The 22,401-nt window shown below is 55.6% G+C and overlaps 1 protein-coding gene across 10 annotated transcripts in view; it reads right to left on the reverse strand.

The window, feature by feature from the left end:
• The window catches only part of CCDC57 (coiled-coil domain containing 57), a 101,838-nt gene that overhangs the window by 52,164 nt on the left and 27,273 nt on the right, over nt 1-22,401 (reverse strand). For 9 of the 10 annotated variants that reach the window (XM_042917194.1, XM_042917188.1, XM_042917192.1 and 6 more), the window contains 6 exons: nt 20,141-20,299; nt 15,968-16,130; nt 15,193-15,321; nt 7,889-8,111; nt 7,078-7,230; nt 1,232-1,335 (listed from right to left, as the gene is read on the reverse strand). In XM_042917194.1, coding sequence (XP_042773128.1) covers nt 1,232-1,335; nt 7,078-7,230; nt 7,889-8,111; nt 15,193-15,321; nt 15,968-16,130; nt 20,141-20,299 — 931 coding nt within the window. The remainder of the gene's footprint in view (nt 1-1,231; nt 1,336-7,077; nt 7,231-7,888; nt 8,112-15,192; nt 15,322-15,967; nt 16,131-20,140; nt 20,300-22,401) is intronic. The other variant, XM_042917196.1, reaches the window with a different exon arrangement.

The following is a 22,401-nucleotide window of genomic DNA, read 5'->3' on the forward strand; positions in this document are numbered from 1 at the left end:
CACGAAGGACTCTTCGAACCCAACGATAAAAAAGACAATCCAATTACAAATGGGCAAAGGATTTGAAGAGACATTTTTCCAAAGAATGCACACAAATGGCCAATAACTCCATGAAAAGATGCTCCGCATCATCAGTCGTCAGGAAAAATGCAAATCAAAACCACTGTGAGGTATCATTTCGCCCCACTAGATCGGCTAGAGTCAAAAAGACAGAAAATAGGTGGTGTGAACCAGGACGTGGGCCGCCGGAGTCCTCACGCGCAGCCAGAGGGACACCAAACGGTGTAGCCGCTCGTGAAAACAGCTCGGTGGTTCTTCAGAGTCACCATCGACCCAGCAATTCCACTCCTACACACGTACCCCAGAGAATTGAAAGCAGGGGCTTGAACAGATGCTCGGACACCATGTTCACAGCAGCGTTCTCCACAAGTGCCAAGCGTGGGAGCAGCCAAGTGTCCATCGGGGGACGGACGGTGTGGGAAACACAGCGGTTTATCACCCCGTCCCTAGAAGGCGTGAGCACTGGTTTACGCTACTGCCCATGGGTGAGCCGCGAAGACATGAGGCCGAGGGAAATGAGCCAGTCACGCGAGGGCAGATTCCGCAGACCCCGCTCACGGGAGAGTCGTCCAGCTCCCGGAGGCAGGGCAGACGTCCCCGGGGGAAGGGATGTGGTGTCAGTGTTCGATGGGGACGGTTTCTGTTTGGATGACGAAAAAGTTCTGGGAATGGACGGTGGTGATGTTTATACACGTTGTGAATGTAGTTAACGTCACTGAACGTACGCTTGAAAATTGTACACTTTATGTGTATTTCACCACGATAAAAAAAAAAAAAAAACTCTAAAAAAAGAGAAATTATGAATCTGTAGCAATAAAGCACGGCTGTGACCCTGGCAACACGTGTGACAGGGCAGAACTTGCGTCCCAGGAAACAGTGGGCGCCGGCCAGCCTGACTGAAAGGGCCGGGCCTCCGAGGCGTCTCCCGCCACACCAGGGCACCCCCCATGCGCTCTGGTGTGTCCCAAGGGGGCAGCAGTCCTGCATGGGCTCCACCGTGGGCGCTGCACCTCTGGACTTTCCTCTCGGTGGCCGGGCCTGACTGTGTGCACCTTGCTGGGGACATGTTATCTCACAATAACCCCTTCCTGGGAGGGAAACTGAGGCACAGAGACGCCAAGAGGTCCAGCCAAAGACCCGCCCAGCCCAAGTGTCAAAGGGGAGGCCATACCTTCTGCCTGAGCCGGGCCACCAGGAAGTTCAGGAGACGTGTCCTGTTTCTGAGCCTCCCGAGCGCTAGACCCATGGGTGTGCCATCGGCCGGCACGGCTCCTCCTGCAGAAAGAGGGATTCTGTCAGGTTCAGGTCTCCTTCCCTTGGGGAAGGTTCCGGTCAACTGCCCTCTTTGGGGAGTAGACGTCTGTGCCGTCCAGGGCTGGGGACGCTTACTGTCACCGTGTGTCCACCCGGAAGTGAAGATCCCCTAGGACTGAGTGGAAGGCACGTGGTCCCAACACAAACTGAGAGGCGCTGGCGACAGATGACGTATAACCCTAGTATCGAGAGAGCAAGAATCTTTGCAGGAAAACAGTGGAAGCTTACCACCTAATGTCTGCAGAGGCCAGTCTGCACCAGCCTCCTAGTCATCTGGGAATTAGAAAAAATGTTCCTACAACCCAGAGGTCAAAGAAAGAATCAGTAGAGGTAAGAAATTATTTTGGCCTGAGTTATCATTAATACAACGCTTACCAAAACTTAATGAAGGGATTGAAAACTGTCCTTTTAAAAATGTTTATGGCCAGGGGCGCCCGGGTGGCTCAGTCGGTTGTGCGTCTGACTTCGGCTCAGGTCATGATCTCACAGTCCGTGAGTTCGAGCCCTGCATCAGGCTCTGTGCTGACAACTCAGAGCCTGGAGCCTGCTTCGGATTCTGTGTCTCCCTCTCTCTCTGTCCTTCCCCTGCTCACGCTCTGTCTCTGTCTCAAAAATAGATAAAAACATTTTTTAAAAATTTAAGAAAATATTTATGGCCATAGTAGCTTTTTTTTTAGAAAAGAAGGGTGAAAAGTCAATGAGCTGAATAGCCATTTCAAAAACAAGAAGGCCAACTAAATAAAGTAGAAGAAAGGAAAGAATAAAGGTAATACTACATACTGAGAAAACAGAAAATAAATGTGTAATGCAGCTGGCTCCTTGAAAAGGCTTTTTAAAAGATAAATTCCTGGTAAGACTAAGGAAGAAAAAAAAAGTCAACAGAAACAACACAATCGATGAAAACACAGTCATTACTTTAGATCCTACAGGCTTTTAAAGCTTTTAGGACAATACTATAGGCAATTTTATGCCAAATTTTCAAAAACTTAGAGGAACCGGATAATTTTCTAATAAAATATCAAAAAGTGACATGCCAAAAAGAAAATCTGGATCATCTTTTAACTGTGAAAAAAACTGAATTCACACCTTAAAACCTTCCCACAAGGAAAATCCTAAACCAGGGGGTTCAGAGTTGAAATCTATTAATGGTTCAGGAAAAATTGACGTCTGTCTGACACAAACTTTTCCAGAAAGCAGAGAAATAGGGAACATCTTCCAATATATTTGAGGCCAGAATAACTGTGATCCCCAAATTTGACAATGAGCATCGTAAGAGAGAGTACAAACCAGCCTCACTCATGAACATAAACGTATTAATTCTCAAAACAACATTAGTACAAGGATGTATCACATGTTGGGTCCATTGCAGAACTTTAAGTCTATTTAACACTCAAAACCCAGCGCAAGCCTGCTGTTTGGACAAGACCATGAGCGTGTGCCCTGTCCCTCTCCTTCCTGGAAGCTGAAAGCCCAAAGCGACTCTGAGGGTGCCCAGCGGGCGAGGGTGGGGCCCGAGGCCAGGGGTGGGGAAGGGCAAGGAGCGGGGGGTGGGGGGGGGGGGGGGGGGGGGGGGGGGGGGGGGGGGGGAAGGAGGGGGGGGTGTCTCAGGGGACGCTCTGCCTCGGGTTCCTGAACTTCCTTCCTGTGTTTCCGGGCTTTGGTGCCAGAGCAGCCACAAGCCAGAAGCACCAGGAGCCCAGACGAGGGAGACTCCGCTGGTGCGGCCCATACAGACAAGGGCCCACCCTGCACCACCCTGCACCACGCAGCCTGCACCCCTCCAGGGAAGAGCATGTGGGGAGGATTGCAGAGAGGGGGAGCGAGAGAAAGGAATTCCTTCAATCTGCCCACAGAGTCCCTGAGGGGCCCGCGTGGAAACCAGGCAGCATCCGGACAGCCAAAGCTTTCAGAGCTGGGCTCTGTGGGGCCAGGGAAACCGCCCAGGACTTAACTGGGCTCGGGCGGCACCCGTGCAGGCACGGCAGAACAGCAGGGCAAAGACTCTGGAGAGTAAGTGGTCCTTCAGAGCCAGCCCAAGAGAGCGGGCCAGGATACAGACGAGCACTGTGCCCCAGAGAGGTGGGGGGCCTGCTAACACAGAAGTGGAGTAAAACCGGCGTGGTAAGGGTCGGAGGGTCCGAGCACCAGAGTCTGAAGTTACTCATCACGCCGATAACCAGGAAGATCTCGACACAATGAGAAAAGACAACGCTGAGGGGGACACAGACGTCGGGATCATGGGGTCATGGAATAAGCAGGCCGGATGAGGAACCGTGCAAGCTGACTCACTGTTAAAACGGTAGAAAAAGAAAAGTTTTAGAGGAATAAAAGGTACAAAGAAAACAAAATGGAAATCTTGAACGGAAATCGAAATAAAAGTCCCCCCAGTGGGCTCAGAGCAGCGCTGAGAGGACACGGGCCTGGCGAGCACGGGGACAGACGCAGGGATCACCTGCCTGAACAGCAGAGAAAACGCACTGGAAAAAGGAACAGAGCCACAGAGACCCTCGGGAAAAGAACAGAAAAAGCTAGCATTTTTGTCAGCGGAGTCCCTACGGGAAAAAAGAGCATAGAGCCGAAAAAACGCTTAAAGAAATGATGGTTGAAAACATCCCAAATTTGGCAAAAGACAATCACCTTAGATTCAATGCCAAACAGGATAAGCCAAAGAAGCGTGTGCCCAGACACATCATCATCAGACTTCGGGCACGAATGACACTCTTGAAAGCAGGTGGACAGAACAGGTGTGTGGCTTGTGGGAGACAAAGGTTTGGGCAGTAGAAGCCTTCTCAGCCGGAAGTGGCACGATTATCTTAAGGGTTGAGAGCTGAGAACCGTCAACTCCTACTTTCATACCAGAGAATAGATTCTACAGGGACACAGGTGAAAAAGGAAAACCAGAGAGCTTGTTATCAGCACATCTGCCGTAAGAGCTGATGACAGGGAGGCTAGAACCTCGGGACTCAAGGACACACACAAAGGGCAAACGTCCAGGTGAACGTCACAGACGCTACCTTGGTTTTTTTTTTTTTTTTAATATATGAAATTTATCGTCAAATAACCTTGGTTGTTTTTTTTTTTTTTAATATATGAAATTTATTGTCAAATAACCTTGGTTTTTTTGTTTTTTTTTTTACTGTTTATTTTGAAAGAGAGAGAGCATGCAAGCAAGGGAGGGCGGAGAGAGAGGGGGACACAGAATTTGAAGCAGGCTCTAGGCTCTGAGCTGTCAGTACAGAGCCCAATGCGGGGCTCGAACTCACGAACCATGAGATCATGACCTGAGCTGAAGTTGAACACTTAACCGACAGCCACCCAGGTGCCCCGATACTTATTTAGTTTTGAGAGAGAGGGGGAGAGAGAGAGAGAGAGAGACAATGTGAGAGCAGAGGAGAGGGGCAGAGAGAGGGAGACACAGAATCAGACACAGGCTCCAGGCCCCGAGCCGCCAGCACAGAGCCCAATGGGGGGCTCGAACTCACAAACCATGAGATCATGACCTGAGCCGAAGTCAGACGCTTAACCGACAGCCACCCAGGCACCCCTCCTCTTAAGTTTTTTAAAATTATGTTTGACAATTTGGGACACCTGGGTGGCTCAGTCGGTTGAGTGTCCAACTTTAGCTCAGGTCATGATCTCACGGCTGGTGGGTTCAAGCCCCGCGTCGGGCTCTGTACTGACAGCTCGGAGCCTGGAGCCTGCTTCAGATTCTGTGTCCCCCTCTCTCTCTGCCCCTCCTTGGCTTGCATTCTGTACTTCTTTCTCTCTCTCTCTCAAAAATAAACATCAAAAAAAATAATAATAAATAAATAAATAAATAAATAAATAAATAAAATTATGTTTGACAATTAAAAGCAAGCATGCTAATCCTGACTGAAGCAGTTCTCCACATAGGAGAGGTGATGTTTACGACAGCAACGCGGGGAAGGGCCTAACGGCAGGAAGATGGTGCTGACGGGAGCTGGCTGCGAGAGGTCACATGGCCGTGCTGTGATCCCTGGGGCCCAGACAGATACACTCAGAAACAACACATACATTAAAATGGAACACAAACAATGTTCGGATGACCCACAGGCACAGGAAAGAAGACACCTGGGCCAGAAAGCGGGCAGGAAGCGGCTGCTCAGATCAACACGACAATAACTATAAAGCGTGGATGATATAAATCCTATCAGTTAAAAATATTAGCAAATGAGAAAAAAAAATTAGCAAAATGGGGGTGTCTGGGTGGTTCAGTCAGTTGAGCGTCTGACTCTAGATTTCAGCTCAAGTCACGGCCTCACGGCTTGTGAGATCGAGCCCCGCATCAGGCTCTGTGCTGACAGCATGAAGTGTGCTTGGGATTCTCTCTCTCTGCCTCTTCCCTGCGTGTATGCACTCTCTCAAAATAAACATTAAAAGAATGAAAACCGTAACTGAAAAAAAATTTTTTTTAATTAGCAAAATGGATTTTAAAAATTGACCTGCCTATATGCTGCCTACAAGAAATTCATTTCAAATGTGATGCTGTAGCAAGATTCTCGCACAGAGAGTCTGACACCCAGGCTTTTCTTTCCGGAAGCAACTTTATTTGTGCTAGCACTGTTCAGTTGGGTTTGTACCCGAAGAAATGAGCCCCTGAATGCCACGTGGCATAGTTTTTACATATTTTCTACTTCTTTGTCTCCCATATATGGTAACATGCAAACATGCACTCTGATTAAGTGGTCTCATGTTACAAGGTCATGAGGGATTTTGTCATGTACACACATAGCCAGGTTACCTTGAGGTATTTTATTTTTCCTCAGGAAGGGGACTTTACCACAATATAAGGAGTTAAAAGTTAAAGGATTATAAAGATACACCAAGCAGACTCTAATCAAAAGGAAGCTGGAGTGATGTGATTAATACTAGACAGAGCACGCTTTAGAGCACTGCACCCCTAACAGGTAAAGAGGATCATTACGTGATGCTATCAGGGCCGGTCCCCTCTTACAAACACAGAAACTCTAAACGTGTATGCAACCAACAACAAAGCTCCAAAACACAGTAAGCAAAAACTGGCAGAAGCATGATAAAAAACAACCATGTATTACAGCAGGAATAGAAAGGAACTTCCTTAATCTGGCCCTGTGCCCCAAAAAACCTTTAGCGGCTTTAAAGTCAAATGTTGAAATTTTTCTCTGGAGTCAGGAAGAAAGTCAGCCATTACCAACACCATACTGGAGATTCTGGCCTGGAAAAGTAATATAAGGAAAAGACATAAAAGATGCCAGCACTGGGAACGCAAGCAGGCCCCTGGCTGGAGACGAGCTGATCTGTAGGTGGAGCATCCCACTCCTTCACCTGTCTTCCTACACAGTCAGCCCCAGAAACCAGCCGGTGGGACGCGTCCATCCCCCTAGAAGGGCTCTCCACTGGGCCAGCGCCCAGCCGGGCAAGGGGGTGTCTGCGTGGCGCCAGAGCAGGGGTGGGGCAGGGAGGTGCCCACCCGGAGAGGTAAACGAGTGTAAACACTTTGAGAATGGGTGGCATGGGGACCCTTGCCTGGGTGCCGGGAAGGGGGGGGGGGACCTGTAGTCTGCGATCTTTCCTTGATGCGTGCGTTTGCATTTTGTGGACTTTCTGGGGGTTTATATTTCAATTAAAACGATGTAAAACAGATGCAGAAACCAGAGTGTTCCTGGAACAAAGCATTCAACAGGACAAGACAAGGACTCTTACCAGGCACTTCGGCCAAGAGGTGGACGCTGGCTTGAACGTCAGAGTGAGATGAGGACATCTTCGAAGGATCTAACACATCTTCTACCTGTCCTTCCAGGGTTTTAAATTTATGCTTCAGATTTCTGATTTCTGTTTCGAGGACCATGATGTAATCTGCCGCAAAACAACCCAATAAATACACCGGCACACGCGTTACACTCCCCTCGCCCGTCACAAGATAGGGCTCCCTCCCGCTGTCCCGCTCTTCCCCCCGCCCCGCCTCCCACACCCGTCCTGGCCCCAGTGCCCCCCTCCCCTCTGGTGCCGGGCGCGCTCTGAGGATGGCTGCGCCCCTGCGCTCCCTCAGACCCATGAGCCTGCGTACACGGAAGCACGAGTCTCAGGCGTGGAGTCGTGAGCTGGCGCCCTCCGCTCAGGACCGCTCCGGGGCCCCTCTTAACGGTGCACAGGAGGGGTGGGGGGAGCCCAGCTCCGTTACGGCACAGGCCCCGAGGAGAGGCCTGGTATCCGCCAGCCTGCACAGCCCGCCTCTTGGAGAACACAGTGCCCACTCCCCTCCCCATGCAAGTGGCCTCCAGGCTCCAAGTGCCAAGTACACATCCTTCCCTTCTTTCTGCCACTTTATCGATAAAAAGTTGCTGTTCTACGTATAAACGTGGACATTAAGATCCCTTCCTTTGGAGGAGAAGCCTCTATCATACTCTGAATTCGTCAGAGCGGATGTTCATCTATGAGACTCCAAGTGAAGCATGTTTTGGACCCACTGGAGATCTGTCCCCTCCCCATTCTCCCTGCCCCCGCTCCGGCTCACCAGGAGCCGCGGCCTCAGCTGCTGCCTTTGGAAGGGGCTGTGCGGGGTCAGAGGCCTGACCCCCTGACTGCTCAGGAGGAAGAACCTGGTCGTTCAGGGTCTCCATTTCCTCCCTCATCTCCGCAACAGCACGTCGTAAGCTTGCGTTTTGCTCCTGGAGCCTCTGGATCTCACTAGATGGAAAACTTTCACTTACTTCTTCTTCACGATGCCTTAGGAGCACCTGTCAAGCACAAAAAGAAAGAAAATGGTTACAGCTACAGAAGAAGCCCACAGGCGCGCCTGGCTGTCTCTGCTTGGGATTCTCTCCCCCCCGCCTCTGCTGCCCACCCCCCAAATAAATGGATAAACATAAAAGTCCCTTAAGAAAAAAAGAAGAAACCCACGGTTTGCTGCCCGTCCAAGGCTCTGCCCACCCGTCTGCCCTCCAGGCTGGGGGAACCTTCCATCTAGACTGATGGGGCGATGAAAGCCCCCTCCTTCCAGGTGTCACAAAGACAAGACTGCTGCTCGCCACCGGGAGCGCTTACTGAGAAATCGGGGGCCCCTTCCCTTTCAGTCGCAAAACCGTCAGCCACCCACAGGGCGGCTGCCGTGGAAAAGACGCAAGAACAAGTGCCGGCAGGGAGAGAGACGACGTGGGACCCCTGCCCGCTGGGAAGGTGAACGGATGCGGAGGCCTGTGGGTGAAAGATGGGGCGCCGCCGCGGAAAATCGCCTGGCGGTCCTCGAGAGATTAAGCGCGGAGGTGATTACACAACCCGGCAATTCCACTTCGAGGCGTATGCCCAGAGAACAGAAAACGTTATGTCCACGTGAAAACATGTACACGCACGTTCACGGCAGCAGTCTTCACAGCAGCCAGGGTGCGCAAACGCAAATGTCCACCGATGGACAGACGCGTGGGTGAATTAAAGACGTGACACAACAGAGAGTACGAAGCCACACAGGAATGCAGTCTAGCGCGTGCTACAACACAGACCAGCCGTGAAGATGCTCCCAGTGGTGCCCGCGACTTCGATACGGTTGTAGGTATACATATGCTCAAGGGTTTGAAGAAAAACAGGAACGTGAAAGGAAGAGGAACAGGAGGTAATTTGACAAGAACACAACGGCCTCTGCAGAGATGAGAAAGATATTATTTGAAATAAGAAATTCACTGGAGGGGCCCCTGAGGGGCTCAGTCAGTTAAGCGTCTGACTCTCGATTTCGACTCAGGTCACGATCTCACCGTTTGTGGGTTCAAGCCCCGTGTCAGGCTCTGCACTGACGAGGTAGAGCCTGTTCGGGATTCTCTCTCTCTCTCTCCGTCTCTCTCTCTCTCTGCCCCTCCCCTGCTCATGCTCTAAGTAAATAAACTTAAAAAAAAAAAAAATTCACGGGGCACCTGGGTGGCCCAGTCGGTTAAGCGTCCGACTTCGGCTCAGGTCATGATCTCACGGTCCGTGAGTTCGAGCCCCGCATCGGGCTCTGTGCTGACAGCTCAGAGCCTGGAGCCTGCTTCAGATTCTGTGTCTCCCTCTCTCTCTGACCCTCCCCCGTTCATGCTCTGTCTCTCTCTGTCTCAAAAATAAATGAACATTAAAAAAAAAATTAAAAAAAAAAATTCACTAGAGAGGCGGCCTAAGACCAGACGTCACAGGAGAAAGGGTCAGTGAGTGTGGATACACAGCAACAGAAAGCATTCAGCCAAGCAGAAGGGAAGGCCAAAAAGAGAGTCAGCAGAGGCCTGGTGACCCTGAGAACAGCATGGAGCCGGCTCAGGGCAAGGACCCAAGAACCCAGATACAGGAGGCAGAGGACATATTGGCCAAAATATTTTCAACGTTTATTTATTTTTGAGGGAGAGAGAAAGCACGTGACAGAGAGCAAGCAGGGGAGGGACAGAGAGAGGGAGACACAGAATCTGAAGCAGGCTCCAGGCTCCGAGCGGCCAGCACAGAGCCTGACGTTCAGCTCGAACCCACGATCCATGAGATCATGACCTGAGCCAAAGTCGGACGCTTGACCGACGGAACCATCCAGGTGCCCCTGGCCAAAATATTTTCAAATTTGATGAAAACAAGTCCACAGACCCAAGAAGCCCACTGAAACCCAAAGCAAAATAAACACAAAGAAAATCATACCAAAAAGTACATCATAATCAACTTGCTAAAAAAATCACAGATAAAGAGAAAAAAGGACCAGAAAAGCAATCCGAGGAACACAGCATATTAGGTGGCATGCACAGGGGCAAATACGAGGTTTCTGCCAACTTCTCACAAGAGCCACCGGGAGCCCCGAGACACAGGAAGGAAAAAGCCCTACCGCCTCGGAATCCTACAGTCAGTGCCTGTGTCCTTCCAAACGACAGCGAGACAGGCCGCTACCTTTGACCACCAGGATTCACCGCAGCGGGACCTGCTTCTGGCTGCAAACAACCAGAAAATCAGACGAGTTCCAGGAAGCCAGCGTCTGCCGCCATGCCAGCACAGGACCGGGGTGCCCGACACAAGGGGGCAGGTAACTGAGCCCTGTGGCCTGGCCTGGCCTGCATGAGCCCCGGAAGGGCCCCCACCTTCAGGGATGTGCACTTACAGACCGCGCCCGCTTCCTCCCCTGCAGGGACCCCCCACCCCCCAGACAGAGCCTCCTCCCCTGCAGGGCCCCCCTCCCACAGACAGCGCCGGCCTCCTCCCCTGCAACCCCTCTCCCTGCCTGCCGCCGCTGACCCTGCGAGCAGGCAGGTGGGCCGCCCCAGGGTGCCATGGGCGCGCGTGCGCGCGTGCACACACACACACACACAAGGTAGTTCCTCACTCTCCGGCTGGTGGCTGGCCCCCCTCTGCTTGCACCAGGAGGGCTCTGGCCGGCCCTGCGGCACCTCACTACCCAAGAAGGTGAGCTGCTACCGAGCTCAGAGGGAGGCACCCACGTGCCTGTGCAGCCTTAGGGTGACAGGTGCCAGTCACCTCAGCAGCCGCTGGGAAGAGGAGGGCCACACGGTAAAATACACAACCATTTGCAAAGCGTCTTGAAGAATTACAATGACATGAAACATAATGATTGGAGAAATGAAAAAAAGGAATCCCAGTTACACAGCGCAACACAGACTATATAGAAACAGCACGTGCACAGGAACACATACCGAGATCCAGAGAGAGCAGTAACTAGGAAAACACCAGAGGGTGCCTGGGTGGCTCAGTCGGTTGAGCGTCCGACTTAGGCTCAGGTCATGATCTCACCGTCCGTGAGTTCGAGCCCCGCGTTGGGCTCTGTGCTGACAGCTCAGAGATTAGAGCTTGCTTGGGGTTCTGTGTGTCCCTCTCTCTCTGTCCCTCCCCTGCTGATGCTCTCTTTCTCTTTCAAAAACGAATAAACATTAAAAAAATTTTTTTTTAATAAAAAAAATAAAAAAGAAAACACCAGAACACCTGCACGGTGCGACCATGTGCGACCTCCATGTCCTCAGGAGTGGTAACACGCCCCCCATGCCCCGCGAGCGGGCTCCCCCAGCTGGTGCCAGCAGCGGGCCAGGTGCTGGGTCCCAGGCCCCCTTTAATGCTTCGCAAAGAGCCCGCATCAGATGCAGGAAGTGACGCTCGAGTTAACGAGGGGTGACCCGACCACCACGCTGTCCGTGCTGCCGCCACGTGCTCAACCCACCACCCCGCTCCAGGCACTCGCTCGCATCTCACAAAAGCGCCACGGAGGCCACGGAGGCCACACGGGAGCCGAGCTGGGCCCCGGGTCCACCTGGTCCCCAAGGCCACTCCCCTAAACTGAAACTGTCGAATTCCCGCAGTGGCCACACGTTCCCTCTCCTTCCAGAAGGAAGCCAGCTCTTCTACTGAGCGCGGACCCAGCTTTCCCACACCCCTCGTCGAGGCGTCGAGGCCTTCGCGGGCTCTGCTCTGCACCTGCCCTGCCTTCCAGCCCCGACTCCTCTGCCCCCCGCTCGCCGCTCACACTGCTGACAGGAGGGGCGACCTGTTTTCCTGCTCTCGTGCCCGCCACGGCATTCCGTGGCTGCCGGGCAAAACCTCCCAGCTGCTCCCGCGCGGGCACGACAGCAGAACCCGACGGCCCTGGCGCTGGCCTGGCCCCGCTCAAACGTCCCTCCGCCACACGTGGGGCAGGGACCACCCTCACAGGGCCTTGGCTTCCTCGTCTATGAAGTGGAACGACAGCATCAGCCCCAAAACCCCCGGGCAGCCCAGCCAGCTCCAGGAGGCACGACCTCACCTGTGACGTCGCGTGGCGCCAGAGCCTCCGTGGCCCGGGCTGCGTTCTCTCCCCTGCAGCTCTGCACGGGGAGGGCTTGCCCTCCGGAGCCTGGGATTACCACCGGGGGCGTGACTGACGCGGTCCCCGCTGAGGCCCCACGCGCACCTCCGTGCCCGAGCGGTGCCAGTGGGAAGGGGCCGCCACACAGGTAAGACGCAGCCGGGCGGCACAGCGGGGACCTGACGGCTCATCCCCCCGACTTTTCCTTAGAGACCCCGCCCGCTGCCCCTGACCTCGTATTTGCCCAGGACCCGCCTCTATGCCCGCGAGGCAGCCTCGGCACCGACGTGCTGACACCCACGAAGCGGGAGTACAGGCGCCCCGCCTCCTGCAGGGATCGCATCAGAGGCTCATCCCACCGTGTCAGCCCGACCAGCGCACAGCTCCCAACCCCGGTCCCGGCTCTGAGACCGCGGGGGCACGCCAGCTGGTGCCTGCACACAGCCCTGGGGCGCGTCCCGCCGCGTCCCGCCTGCCTTGGCTCCCGGCCCCCGACACGGGGTCAAATGTGTGCGCGTTTGTGGACAGGAGTGAAGGGTTTTCTCGGCGTGGCTGGCGGGCTACAACCTTCTCGGCGGGACTCCCGGCGCCCAGCCCGCCTCGAACACCAACCGCGGGCTGAGTGCCGTCCTCGGAGGGCACGGCCAGAGGCCCCGGGTCCCCCCACCCCACTCCGCAACGAGCACGGGCCACCGCCGGCGAGGACGGGAGCTGCGCACCCACGGCCTGGCCCACGTGGCCTCGGTGCAAGAAGGCGGGGCCCGGTCTGCACGCGACCCCCCCCCCCCCCCCCCCCACCGGCTGACACGGCGGGTGGGAGAGGCTGCCCCGCTGGGAAGGTCTTCCCGAGCACTTCCGAAGCTCCGTCACCCGGCTCCGTCACCCGGCACAACTGGCTGAGTGACTTTTCGTGAAGGGACGGAGGTCAGACTACTGAACAAACGGCCCTGGGACCAGGAGGATGGGGTCCGAGGCAGGGTCAGGCCGGCACCTTCCCGTGTGGGCTTTTCCCAGACCTCCCAGCGGCCCGGCGACACGGCTTCCCTCAGGGGCCCCGAGGCGAGCCCCACGACGGGCCGGGGTTCGCTACGGGGCACACGCCTCAGGCTGGGAGCAAACCTCGGAGACTCTGGTGAGACTCCTTCCTCCCTCCTCCAGCTTCTAGTGTTTACCAGAGAACCCTGGTGTCCCTTGGTTTGGGGCCACGCCACTCCCACCTCCGCCTCTGTTGGCGCGTGGCCCTCTCCCTGCGTCTCTGTCTTCCACGTGGTGTTTTTTATCAGGAGGCCGGTCATATTGGATTAGGGCCCACCCTGCTCCAGCGTGACCTCGTCTGCACTGGTTACATCCACACAGACCCTATTTCCAAGTAAGGCTGCATCTCAAAGAGCTGGCGGCTAGGACTGGAGCCTGTCCCCTCGGGGCCACCGTGCAACCCACAGGCATCTCAGTCAGCGTCAGGCTCTGGCCAGCTATCCGTCAGCGAGATCTGTGTGGGGAGAAAACGGCCACGGCTGTATGTCAGGTGGCTCAGACACCACGGGTGAAGCCGCGTGTCTCTGGGATAAAGTCTAACCTGTTAGTTCTGACCTCCCCGGAGAGACCCAGGCTTCAGTCACAAAAGAGCCCTTTGCTGCACCCTGAGATATCCTCCTGGATGTCTGATGGCACGCTGAATTCTCCAAAGTCGGCACCAAAACCGACAAAGCTAGCAGGACAGGAAGCCTTATTTACAACTTTTAAAATGAGGAAGTGATCTGGCTCTGGGGCCAGCGACGTGGCAGGAAGGACACCGGTGTCCCCGCCACCCGCTGATCCTTCCCCACGGGCCTTCCCACCCTGTGATGCCGAGGCCTGAAGAAACCTCCGCCTCCAGCACCACGTTCTCTCTGGGGCAGAGGCTCCTGCCCAGATGCCCACACAGACACGGGATCCATTTCCTGCGTTCTGACAATTCTCACGAGGGACCATGACAGAATCATCAAATGTCCCCTCTGACTCTGTGGTAGAACCTAAAACCCTTGAGACAAGTAGAGGTCCTGGCTTCTGCACACAGGTTAGGACAAGTCACGGATACCCTTTTTCTTTAGTGATCTCTGTACCCAGTGTGGGGTTCGAACTCACGACCCTGAGGTCAAGAGCTGCACCCTCCACCGACTGAGCCAAATTGCCAACATCTTAATACCGGTTAGAAGCCGGGTCTACAGACATGTGGCCACTGCATCAACTTAGAGCAAACCTTGCCCACCCGGGTCCCTACAACCAGCTAGAAGTCCAAGCGGCTGCTGCCTTTGGGGTGAGCAGGGGGCCAACGGGAAGGGGTGCGGCCAACTTTCCAGGGTGACAGACATGCTCTGCATTTTGTTGGAGGGCTGGGCCCATGGGTCCTTCACGTCAAACTCACGGACCTGTGCCCTGAAGGTCTGTGCGTTTCGCTGCATATAAAACAAGAAACGAGAACTCTTCACAGGCCTGGAGGAGTCTTCCCCCACCAGCCCCTCCTGCTCTCGCCGCCCCAGCCTCAGGCTGCCCCCCCCCCCCCCCCCCCCCCCCCCACCGACCGTGGCCCTCGGGCATCCGGGCTCGCAGCCCAGCTCCGCTCCTTGCACACCGTTACGCGGGGTCCCTGCGTCTCTGGGGCTGCGGCACCGGCCTCGGCGTCAGAGGACCCAGGGCCACAGACGAGGCTCTCGGGCAGCACCCGGATGGCGGGATGGCGGCACACGGCGACCTGCCGCGACAGCTCCGCGGATGAGACACGACCTCACGCTAAGCGTCCGCGCGGTGTGACGTCCGAAGGCGGGGTCTGAGATTTCAACGTGGGGTCCGCTTGAAATCTGGACTCTGAGTCCAGAGTCACCTCAGCTCCTTCAGGTGTCAGACTGGCCCCCGTCGTGCCGACGCCTGAGGAGACCGGGTGCCGCTGGGACCGCTCTCCCACCACCACGGCTGGGGGCGCGGGGGAGGCGCAGAGGAGGGCTAGGGAGGGGCGTCCCCGGGGGAGGCTCAGGGCGGGGGGCGGCCGTGCCGACCCGCACCTCCTTCTCAGGAAGAGGCCCGCGTGTCCTCAACGCCTGCACGGCCCGGTCTCTCTCAAGGGTCAAGGCCTTCAGCACCACCTCCCGGTCACACAGCGTCCGCTCTGTCTCCTGGAGCTTGGCAGCAACCTGGGGAGACACGGGGGAGTCGGTTCGTGTCGGAAGAGTCGAGTCACGAGGCCCCTGGGAGCAGAGAGCAGGCGCGTGAGGGAGCGGCCCCCCCGGCCCAGGACCAGGCGGCGGTCGGGGCTGGCCGGGCGGCAGCACCAGGCTCGGGGTGCGGCCCTTTCCGCCCGGTCCCCTGTGCACAGCGGGCAGGGATCCTCCTGGCGCTGTTTTCTCAATGGGAAACAGGCTGACGCCATAAAAAATAAAACAGCCGGGGGCGCCTGGGTGGCTTAGTCTGTTGAGCGACTGACTTGATTTCAGCTCAGGTCACGACCACATGGTTTGTGGGTTTGAGCCTCATGTTGGGCTCTGAGCTGACAGCTCAGAGCCTGGAGCCTACTTAGGATTCTGTCTCTCTCTCTCTCTCTCTCTCTGCCCGTTCCCTGCTCACGTGCATTCACTCTCTCTAAAAGAAACAAACGGGTAAAAGGCTGGTGGGCAGGACAGGGACACCTTCCGCTGCCGTAATTTTTGTTGTGAGTCAAACTGCTCGGCGGGGTTCGCGAGCCCAGAGCCGCCTCCCCCCCCCCCCCCCCCCCCCCCCCCCCCCCCCCGCCACCGGTGCCACAGCGCAGGAAGGAGTGCGAGGGCCACGCGGGGCACAGACCTGGTCCCGCGCGGCAGTCAGAGCCTGCAGCAAGTCCTCAGACGCGCGGTAGTGGTCCCTCTCGCGACTGTCACAGCGGTGCCGCCAGTCCAGCTCCAGCTGCACCTTGTCGCGGTGCAGGCACCGCTCCCGCTCCACCGCCGCCAGCAGCTGCTGCTTGTACCTGCGGGGACGCCGACGTCCTCCTGAGGCCCGTCCCCTCGCACGTGAGAAGCGAAGGCGTGTGGCAGGTGGCAGAGCGCGGGGAGGCGCCACCGCCCGCACTCGGGTCCCTCCCGGGGCCCCGCTGGGCCGGCCCGTGTTGGCCCGCGCGTGCTGACACGCGACGGTCTCGCGGCACGGCAGCCGGGACGAGTCTCTGCCGTGTAGACACGGAGGATAAGTGGAGTCTACGGGGAGCCTCGGGGTCAGAGCCGGGCAGACAGCAGGGACGCCCGGGAACCGAGGAGACCAGCAGCACGGAAGATCAACCTCAAGAAAGAGAAGAACCAAGAAAGAGAAGGGAAGAAACGAACAAACTTGAGGAAAAGCACGAAAGCTGCCTCCACTGGAGAAGGTGCGAGGGTCCCGGAGCCGCGGAGAGCGACCCCGGAGAGCTCGGGGGCGTGTGCAGCACAGAGCGCACGGAGCCGCAAGGCCAGAGAGAGACCTCCGAAAGCCAGCAGCCCCACGTCCACGGAACGCGGGTCTGCAGAGGTCCCAGCGGAGGGGACACAGGAGGAAACCCGGCGCCATGGGGGCACGCGCGTCCTTGGGCTGGAACGGGGCAGCGCACGCCGTGTGCAGTGGGCACGGGGGGAGGTGGGGGGAGCAAACTTGAGGGTGAGAGAGCGAGCGCCAGCCCGGCCCTGGACTTCTCGCCCGCCGCGCGGCGGGGGCCTCTGCACACGTCTCCCGAGTGTGACCGGGCGAGAGCGCGGGGGACAGGCGGCCCCCGTTTAGTGAGGCCCTGGAAGACCCCGTCCTGCCCGCTGCAGGGGGGGCTCCTGCCGGCCTTGCGGAAGCAGCCGCGGGCCGCGCGAGGCCCCGACGGTCGGGACCTGAGGGGCGCCGTGTGCAGGCTCTGTGCCGCCACCGGCTGCGGCCGGAACAGAAGGCGGCGCGTGCGGGAGGAAGCGGACAAGCCCCGACGCTCTCCGCACGAGGGCACTGCATCCGACCAGCGGGCCTGGCGAGAGGCGCAAGGAAGCGAGAACGGCCTGGAAACAAGAGGGATGGGACCGCGTCGTGAATATGATCGGGAACAGAAAGCAACCACACACGTAAGACGGAGAAAGGTGAAAATGAAAACTCCTCAGCCTCAGTGGGACTGACCGAGGGGATGCTAACGCACGGGCACCTAGGACTCCCAGGAGAAAGGGGGCAAGCAGAGAAAGGCCGGTGGAAACCGCGGCAGGCGACGCACGCAGAACCTCACCTACAGACACGAACAATCAAATCACCACAAACCAACGATAAAGGGAAAAACACGAATCGGGAGGAAAAGGCACAACACGTGTGGAGGAACAAAGGGTGCCTGCGGAACCCTCCTGAGAAACAACGAGTGCCAGGAGAGAACAAGTCGTCTTCAACGGGAAGAAAACACCACCAGCCTGGAATTTTCCGTCGAGTAATAACACGCTTCAGAAAGATAAGGCAAAGAAATTCGGACAAACGGGCTGAGTGCAAGGCTGCGCTGGGAGGGACGTCAAAGGACGTCTGGGGGCTGAAGAAAGATTACACCTTATGGAAACTTTCAACTTGACTTTTCTCTAATTTCACTGGTTTTTTTTTAATTTTTAAAAATTTTTTATTTTTGAGAGAGAGCACGTGAGCAGGGGAGGGGCAGAGAGAGAGAGACAGAGAGAGAGAGAGAGAGAGAGAGAGAATCCCAAGAAGGCTCTGTGCTGTCAGCAGAGAGCCCAAAGTGGGGCTCAAACTCACAAACCACAAGATCGTGACCTGAGACGAAACCAAGAGTCAGACACTTAAACTACTGAGCCACCCAGGTGACCCTAAATTTGATTTTTAAAAAATGAAAAGCCATCAGAAATAAATATTGGAAAAAGCATAAAGCTTTTCTTTCAATTTTTGTCTTTAATTAAAGGACATTATCGGATCAAAGCAACAAAAACAACGTATGTAATTATATACGCACACAAAAGTAAATGTTCGACAACAGCAAAGGAGAGTGAAGAGAAACAGGACGTCGTAAGGATTTTGTATTACGTACAAAGAGCTAGACATTATTAACGGCAAACTATGCATTCTGTGAATCTTAGAACAACCATGAAATAAATAAAAAAGTTTATATAAGACAACAGTGGAAATAAAATGGAATCCTAAAAAACACTCAACTGTTTATCCACTTATTTATTTATTTTTAAATTTATTTGTTTATTTTTGAGAGAGAGAGAGAGAGAGAGAGAGAGAACGAACGAACAGGGGAGGGGCAGAGAGAAAGGGAGAGACAGACTCCCAAGCCAGCTCCCCACTATCAGCTCAGAGCCTGATGTGGGGCTTAAACTCACAAACTGTGAGATCATGACCTGAGCTGACACCGAGAGCTGGACGTTTAAACAACTGAGCCAGCCAGGCACCCCCTCGACTGAGTTTTTAAAAGGCAGAAAAATTAAGGAACAAAAAATACGAGGAAAATATAAAACCAACTGGAGGTTGGCGATTTAAACCCAAACACATCAATCCTGGCATTAAATCAAATGATCTAAACGGTCCAGTGAATGGGCAGAGCTGTCAGGGGAGACAGGAAAAGCAAGACACAGCACGCGCGGTCGGTAAGAAATGCACTTGACCTCAGCACAAGTCAGAGCCAGTGCGTGGAAGGGTGTGCACGCAAACACCAGGCAGGAAGCACCCAAGTGGCCGTACTGACATCAGACACAGCAGACAAGCAAGGAGGAGGACTATCCAGAATAAAGACAGCTGCTTCCTGCTAATCGAGGGGCAGTCACCAAGAAGCCACAGCAACCCAGGACGCCTGGCTGGCTCAGTCAGAAAAGCGTGCAGCTCCCGATATCGGGGTCAGGAGTTTGAGCCCCACGCTGGGTGCAGAGACCACTTACATCGGTAAAACAAGATAAAATAAAATAAATAAAAGAAGCCATAACAACCCTAAATGCAAATCATTAATAAAAGACTTCGTGACTGGGGCGCCTGGGTGGTTGAGCGTCCGACTCTTGACCTCGGCTCACGTCATGATCTCACGGTTCGTGAGTTCAAGCCCCACGTCGGGCTCTGTGCTGTCAGTGTGGAGCCTGCTCGGGATTCCCCGTCTCCCCCCTCTCTGCCCCTCCTCCCCCTTTCGTGCTCTCTCTCAAAATAAATAGACTTAAAGAGAAGACCGATACAACGGATACGCCTCCAGCCAGACTCCTCCAAAACAAGAGTGGATGTTACCGCAGACTCTGCACACGTCAGAGACGAAACACACAAACACCGTACACGATTTTATGCCACTGAAGTCAACAATTCGACGAGACGGGCAAACTCACTGAAAGACACCAATTCCCCAAACTGAGACAGAACAACAGAAAACCCGCAATTAATGTCCGAATAAATACCACGGGAAGCCAGATGCTGCGTGAGTCCGTTGAGACGGAATCGCGGACGGGGCAGAAGGGACGCGCAGCGGCGGGGCCGGCGCAGGTGGGCGGCGGCCGCGAGGCGGTGAGGACATGCCGGACGGTGGGAAGGTTTCGGGTCCTGACTACAGGCCTGCTTGACAGGTGTTCATGCTGGTCAGGACTCCAACCGCACAGCCGAAACGAGTTTCCTCATATCTAAGCTATTCCTCAAGGAAGAGAACGTGACCCTCACTCCAGCGTTCATCCACTGGATGAGAAGAGACGGGGGTGGGACAGGACACACGGAGAGGTGCTTCCCCACACAGGACCGGGCAGGAGAGCTGCCGCGGCACCGGCTCCAGACCCGACACCACCTCCGGGGAAAGGCCTCCGCTGGCCGCCCCCCATCAGCCCATCCTGCTGGCTCTCCCTTCTCACAACCAGACACTCCCCTTCTCTGTCCTGTTTCTCGTCTTTTCCCCACAATAGGATGTGAGGCCAGGGCCTCGACTCCGTTCCCTTCTGTACCCTTGGCACCCAGAATGGCACCCGGCCCCCACGGGGCGCACAGCGAGAAGAGCATCTCGGGAACGTCCCCGGGGGCAGTCACCTTCCGACGTCCTGCTGGCACCTGGCCAGCTGTGCCTTGAGCTCCACTGCCTCTTCCTGCAGCGCCTGAATCTGAAGGTCCTTGGAGATCAGGTCCTTGGACAGCTGGGCGACCTGGGCATCCCAGCCCGATTTTAGAGCCGACGCCTCTTCACGAAGTCTGCACGAAGGAGGGAAGCTCTGTGAACGTGGGCGTGGAGCTCGCCCGCTCGCTCGCTCGCGCTTTCTTGTACACGGCGCCCCGAGCACACAGGCTCACACGCGCGTGCAGCCCTCAAAGGGTACGCTGCACACCGGAGTGTCTTCCACGTCAGGGTGGAGACCTCCTTGCCTAGATCAGGAGACGGTCCCACGCGAGACGTATCCACCATCCATGCCACCCACCCAGCCGTCGACTGAGCACCTACGACGTGCCAGGTCCGTGCCAGACGTGCAGGGAAAGGCGAGCCACGGAGGCTGGCGGAGCCTGTGGTCTTGAGGTGGTGCCGTGTGGCTCACCTGGGCCACGCCGCACGCAGCCCCTCAACATGGAGACGCTCCTACAGGTTTTCAAACTGAACAGTAAAACGAGGTTGTACAGGAACCCCTACGCCACCTGGTAGAATCACTACACTTGGATAAATATCCCAAAAAGAAAAACGACACCTAGAGATACTAACTAGGGAAGCGATAGCCTTGACGCACAAAAGGCCGCCTGCTGTGTGTTCACCCCGTTTGTGGCCCTGGCCCATTTCCTTCCCCATCCTTACGGGGAAAGGCACAGAACCCACACCTCGAGAGGAAATCAAGGCTGACCAGTGGACCTCAAGATTCCGCGGGCTGTACCGCTAACCTGCCTGGAAACAGCATGGAATAAATCTGGAGTCACAGACATTCTCAAAGGAGTAAGAAAGGCTGTCGAGTATACAGTTTCCAGCGTCATTCTTAGCCACAGGAAAAAGTCCGTTTTTCTTCACATACGTTGAACAAATTATTTCTAGTACAATCCGTACAAACTCATATTGACCTCTTACCTAAGACAACCTGTCCTAAGATCACAAAGGGCTGCTAAAAGTTGGAAACCAGTTGAGACACCTGCAGGTGACAGGAGAGGAGGGCTCGGCCCCAGGGCCAAGCTCTGGGGGGCGCCCCTCGGTGTGCGCTACCCTGGAGCCCCATCCCCGCGGGATCTGGGCCTCGGCACCGAGTAGTGTCTGACGTGACGGGGGACGTACGCGATCTCCTCCGGCTACGCTGTCGGCCACATGTCACGGAGAAGCTGGATGGACACAGAACACCCGGGACCCGATCTGGATTTCTAAAGTGTAACTGTGCTCATCACCCACCCGCCAGCAACTTTATTCTAAGGGGCAAAGGATGCCAGCCAGCAGGTAAACCGGTCATTGGGGCTTTTTCTGACTTTCCAGGTGGGAAACAGAGCAGCTGGCCGCCCGGGAAGTCACCCGCCCAGGCCTCAAACAACATCAAGAGGCACGTCCCGTACGGACTTCCTCTTCTCCCGGACGCTGCTCCTACCAAGTCCGTGTGTGTGTCGGGCCTCCCGAACCGCGAGAGAAGTCGCCAGAACTCTGGAACTATATTTTTATCTCTTCTCAGTTTCCAGCGAACACCTACCAAGTATCTGAATACCGCGAGGGTTCTGCTGCTCTCCCGAATGTGATCCCGGTTCCTGCTCCAACGTGCCAAGAACAACCCAGCCCCGTGAGGTCCGCACTCTGGAACCGTGAGGATCCACCCTTCCAGGTCCTGGACCCCCGCAGTCAAGCACTCAGGCCCGTGCTGTTCAACATGGGGCCACGGGCCACACACAGCTCCCGAGCACATGGCTGGTCCGAAACGAGATGTGGCTTCAACATTTAGCACCGAAACAATACAAACTATCTCAGTAATAATTTTTGTCAGGTAAAAAATGATTAGTTTTTATACCGATTACTTGTTAATGTGGTGCAACACGACAGTATCTTGGATGCACTGGGTTAAATAATTCCCTCTATCTCTTTGCGCCTCGACCGTGGGCCCTGGAAGCGGCACGGCCTGTGTGGCCTGCCGTGCCTCTCTATCGTGGGTTACATGGCGGCACAGGGTGTGGTCGGGTTCTCTCAAAGCCACCTTGGGGCCACTGCTTCTCGACTGTGGCGTTCATCATCACAAATAGGCCGAAGTAACAAGCCCAAAATATGGGCTGTTTTCGTTGCTGGTTTTCAAACAGCCTCTGTCTCAGTACGAAAGGGCAGGGACTGTCCCGGGCAGCGAGGTCCCAGG

This window comes from Panthera leo, chromosome E1 (assembly GCF_018350215.1).
Source record: "Panthera leo isolate Ple1 chromosome E1, P.leo_Ple1_pat1.1, whole genome shotgun sequence".
Classification (NCBI taxonomy): domain Eukaryota; kingdom Metazoa; phylum Chordata; class Mammalia; order Carnivora; family Felidae; genus Panthera; species Panthera leo.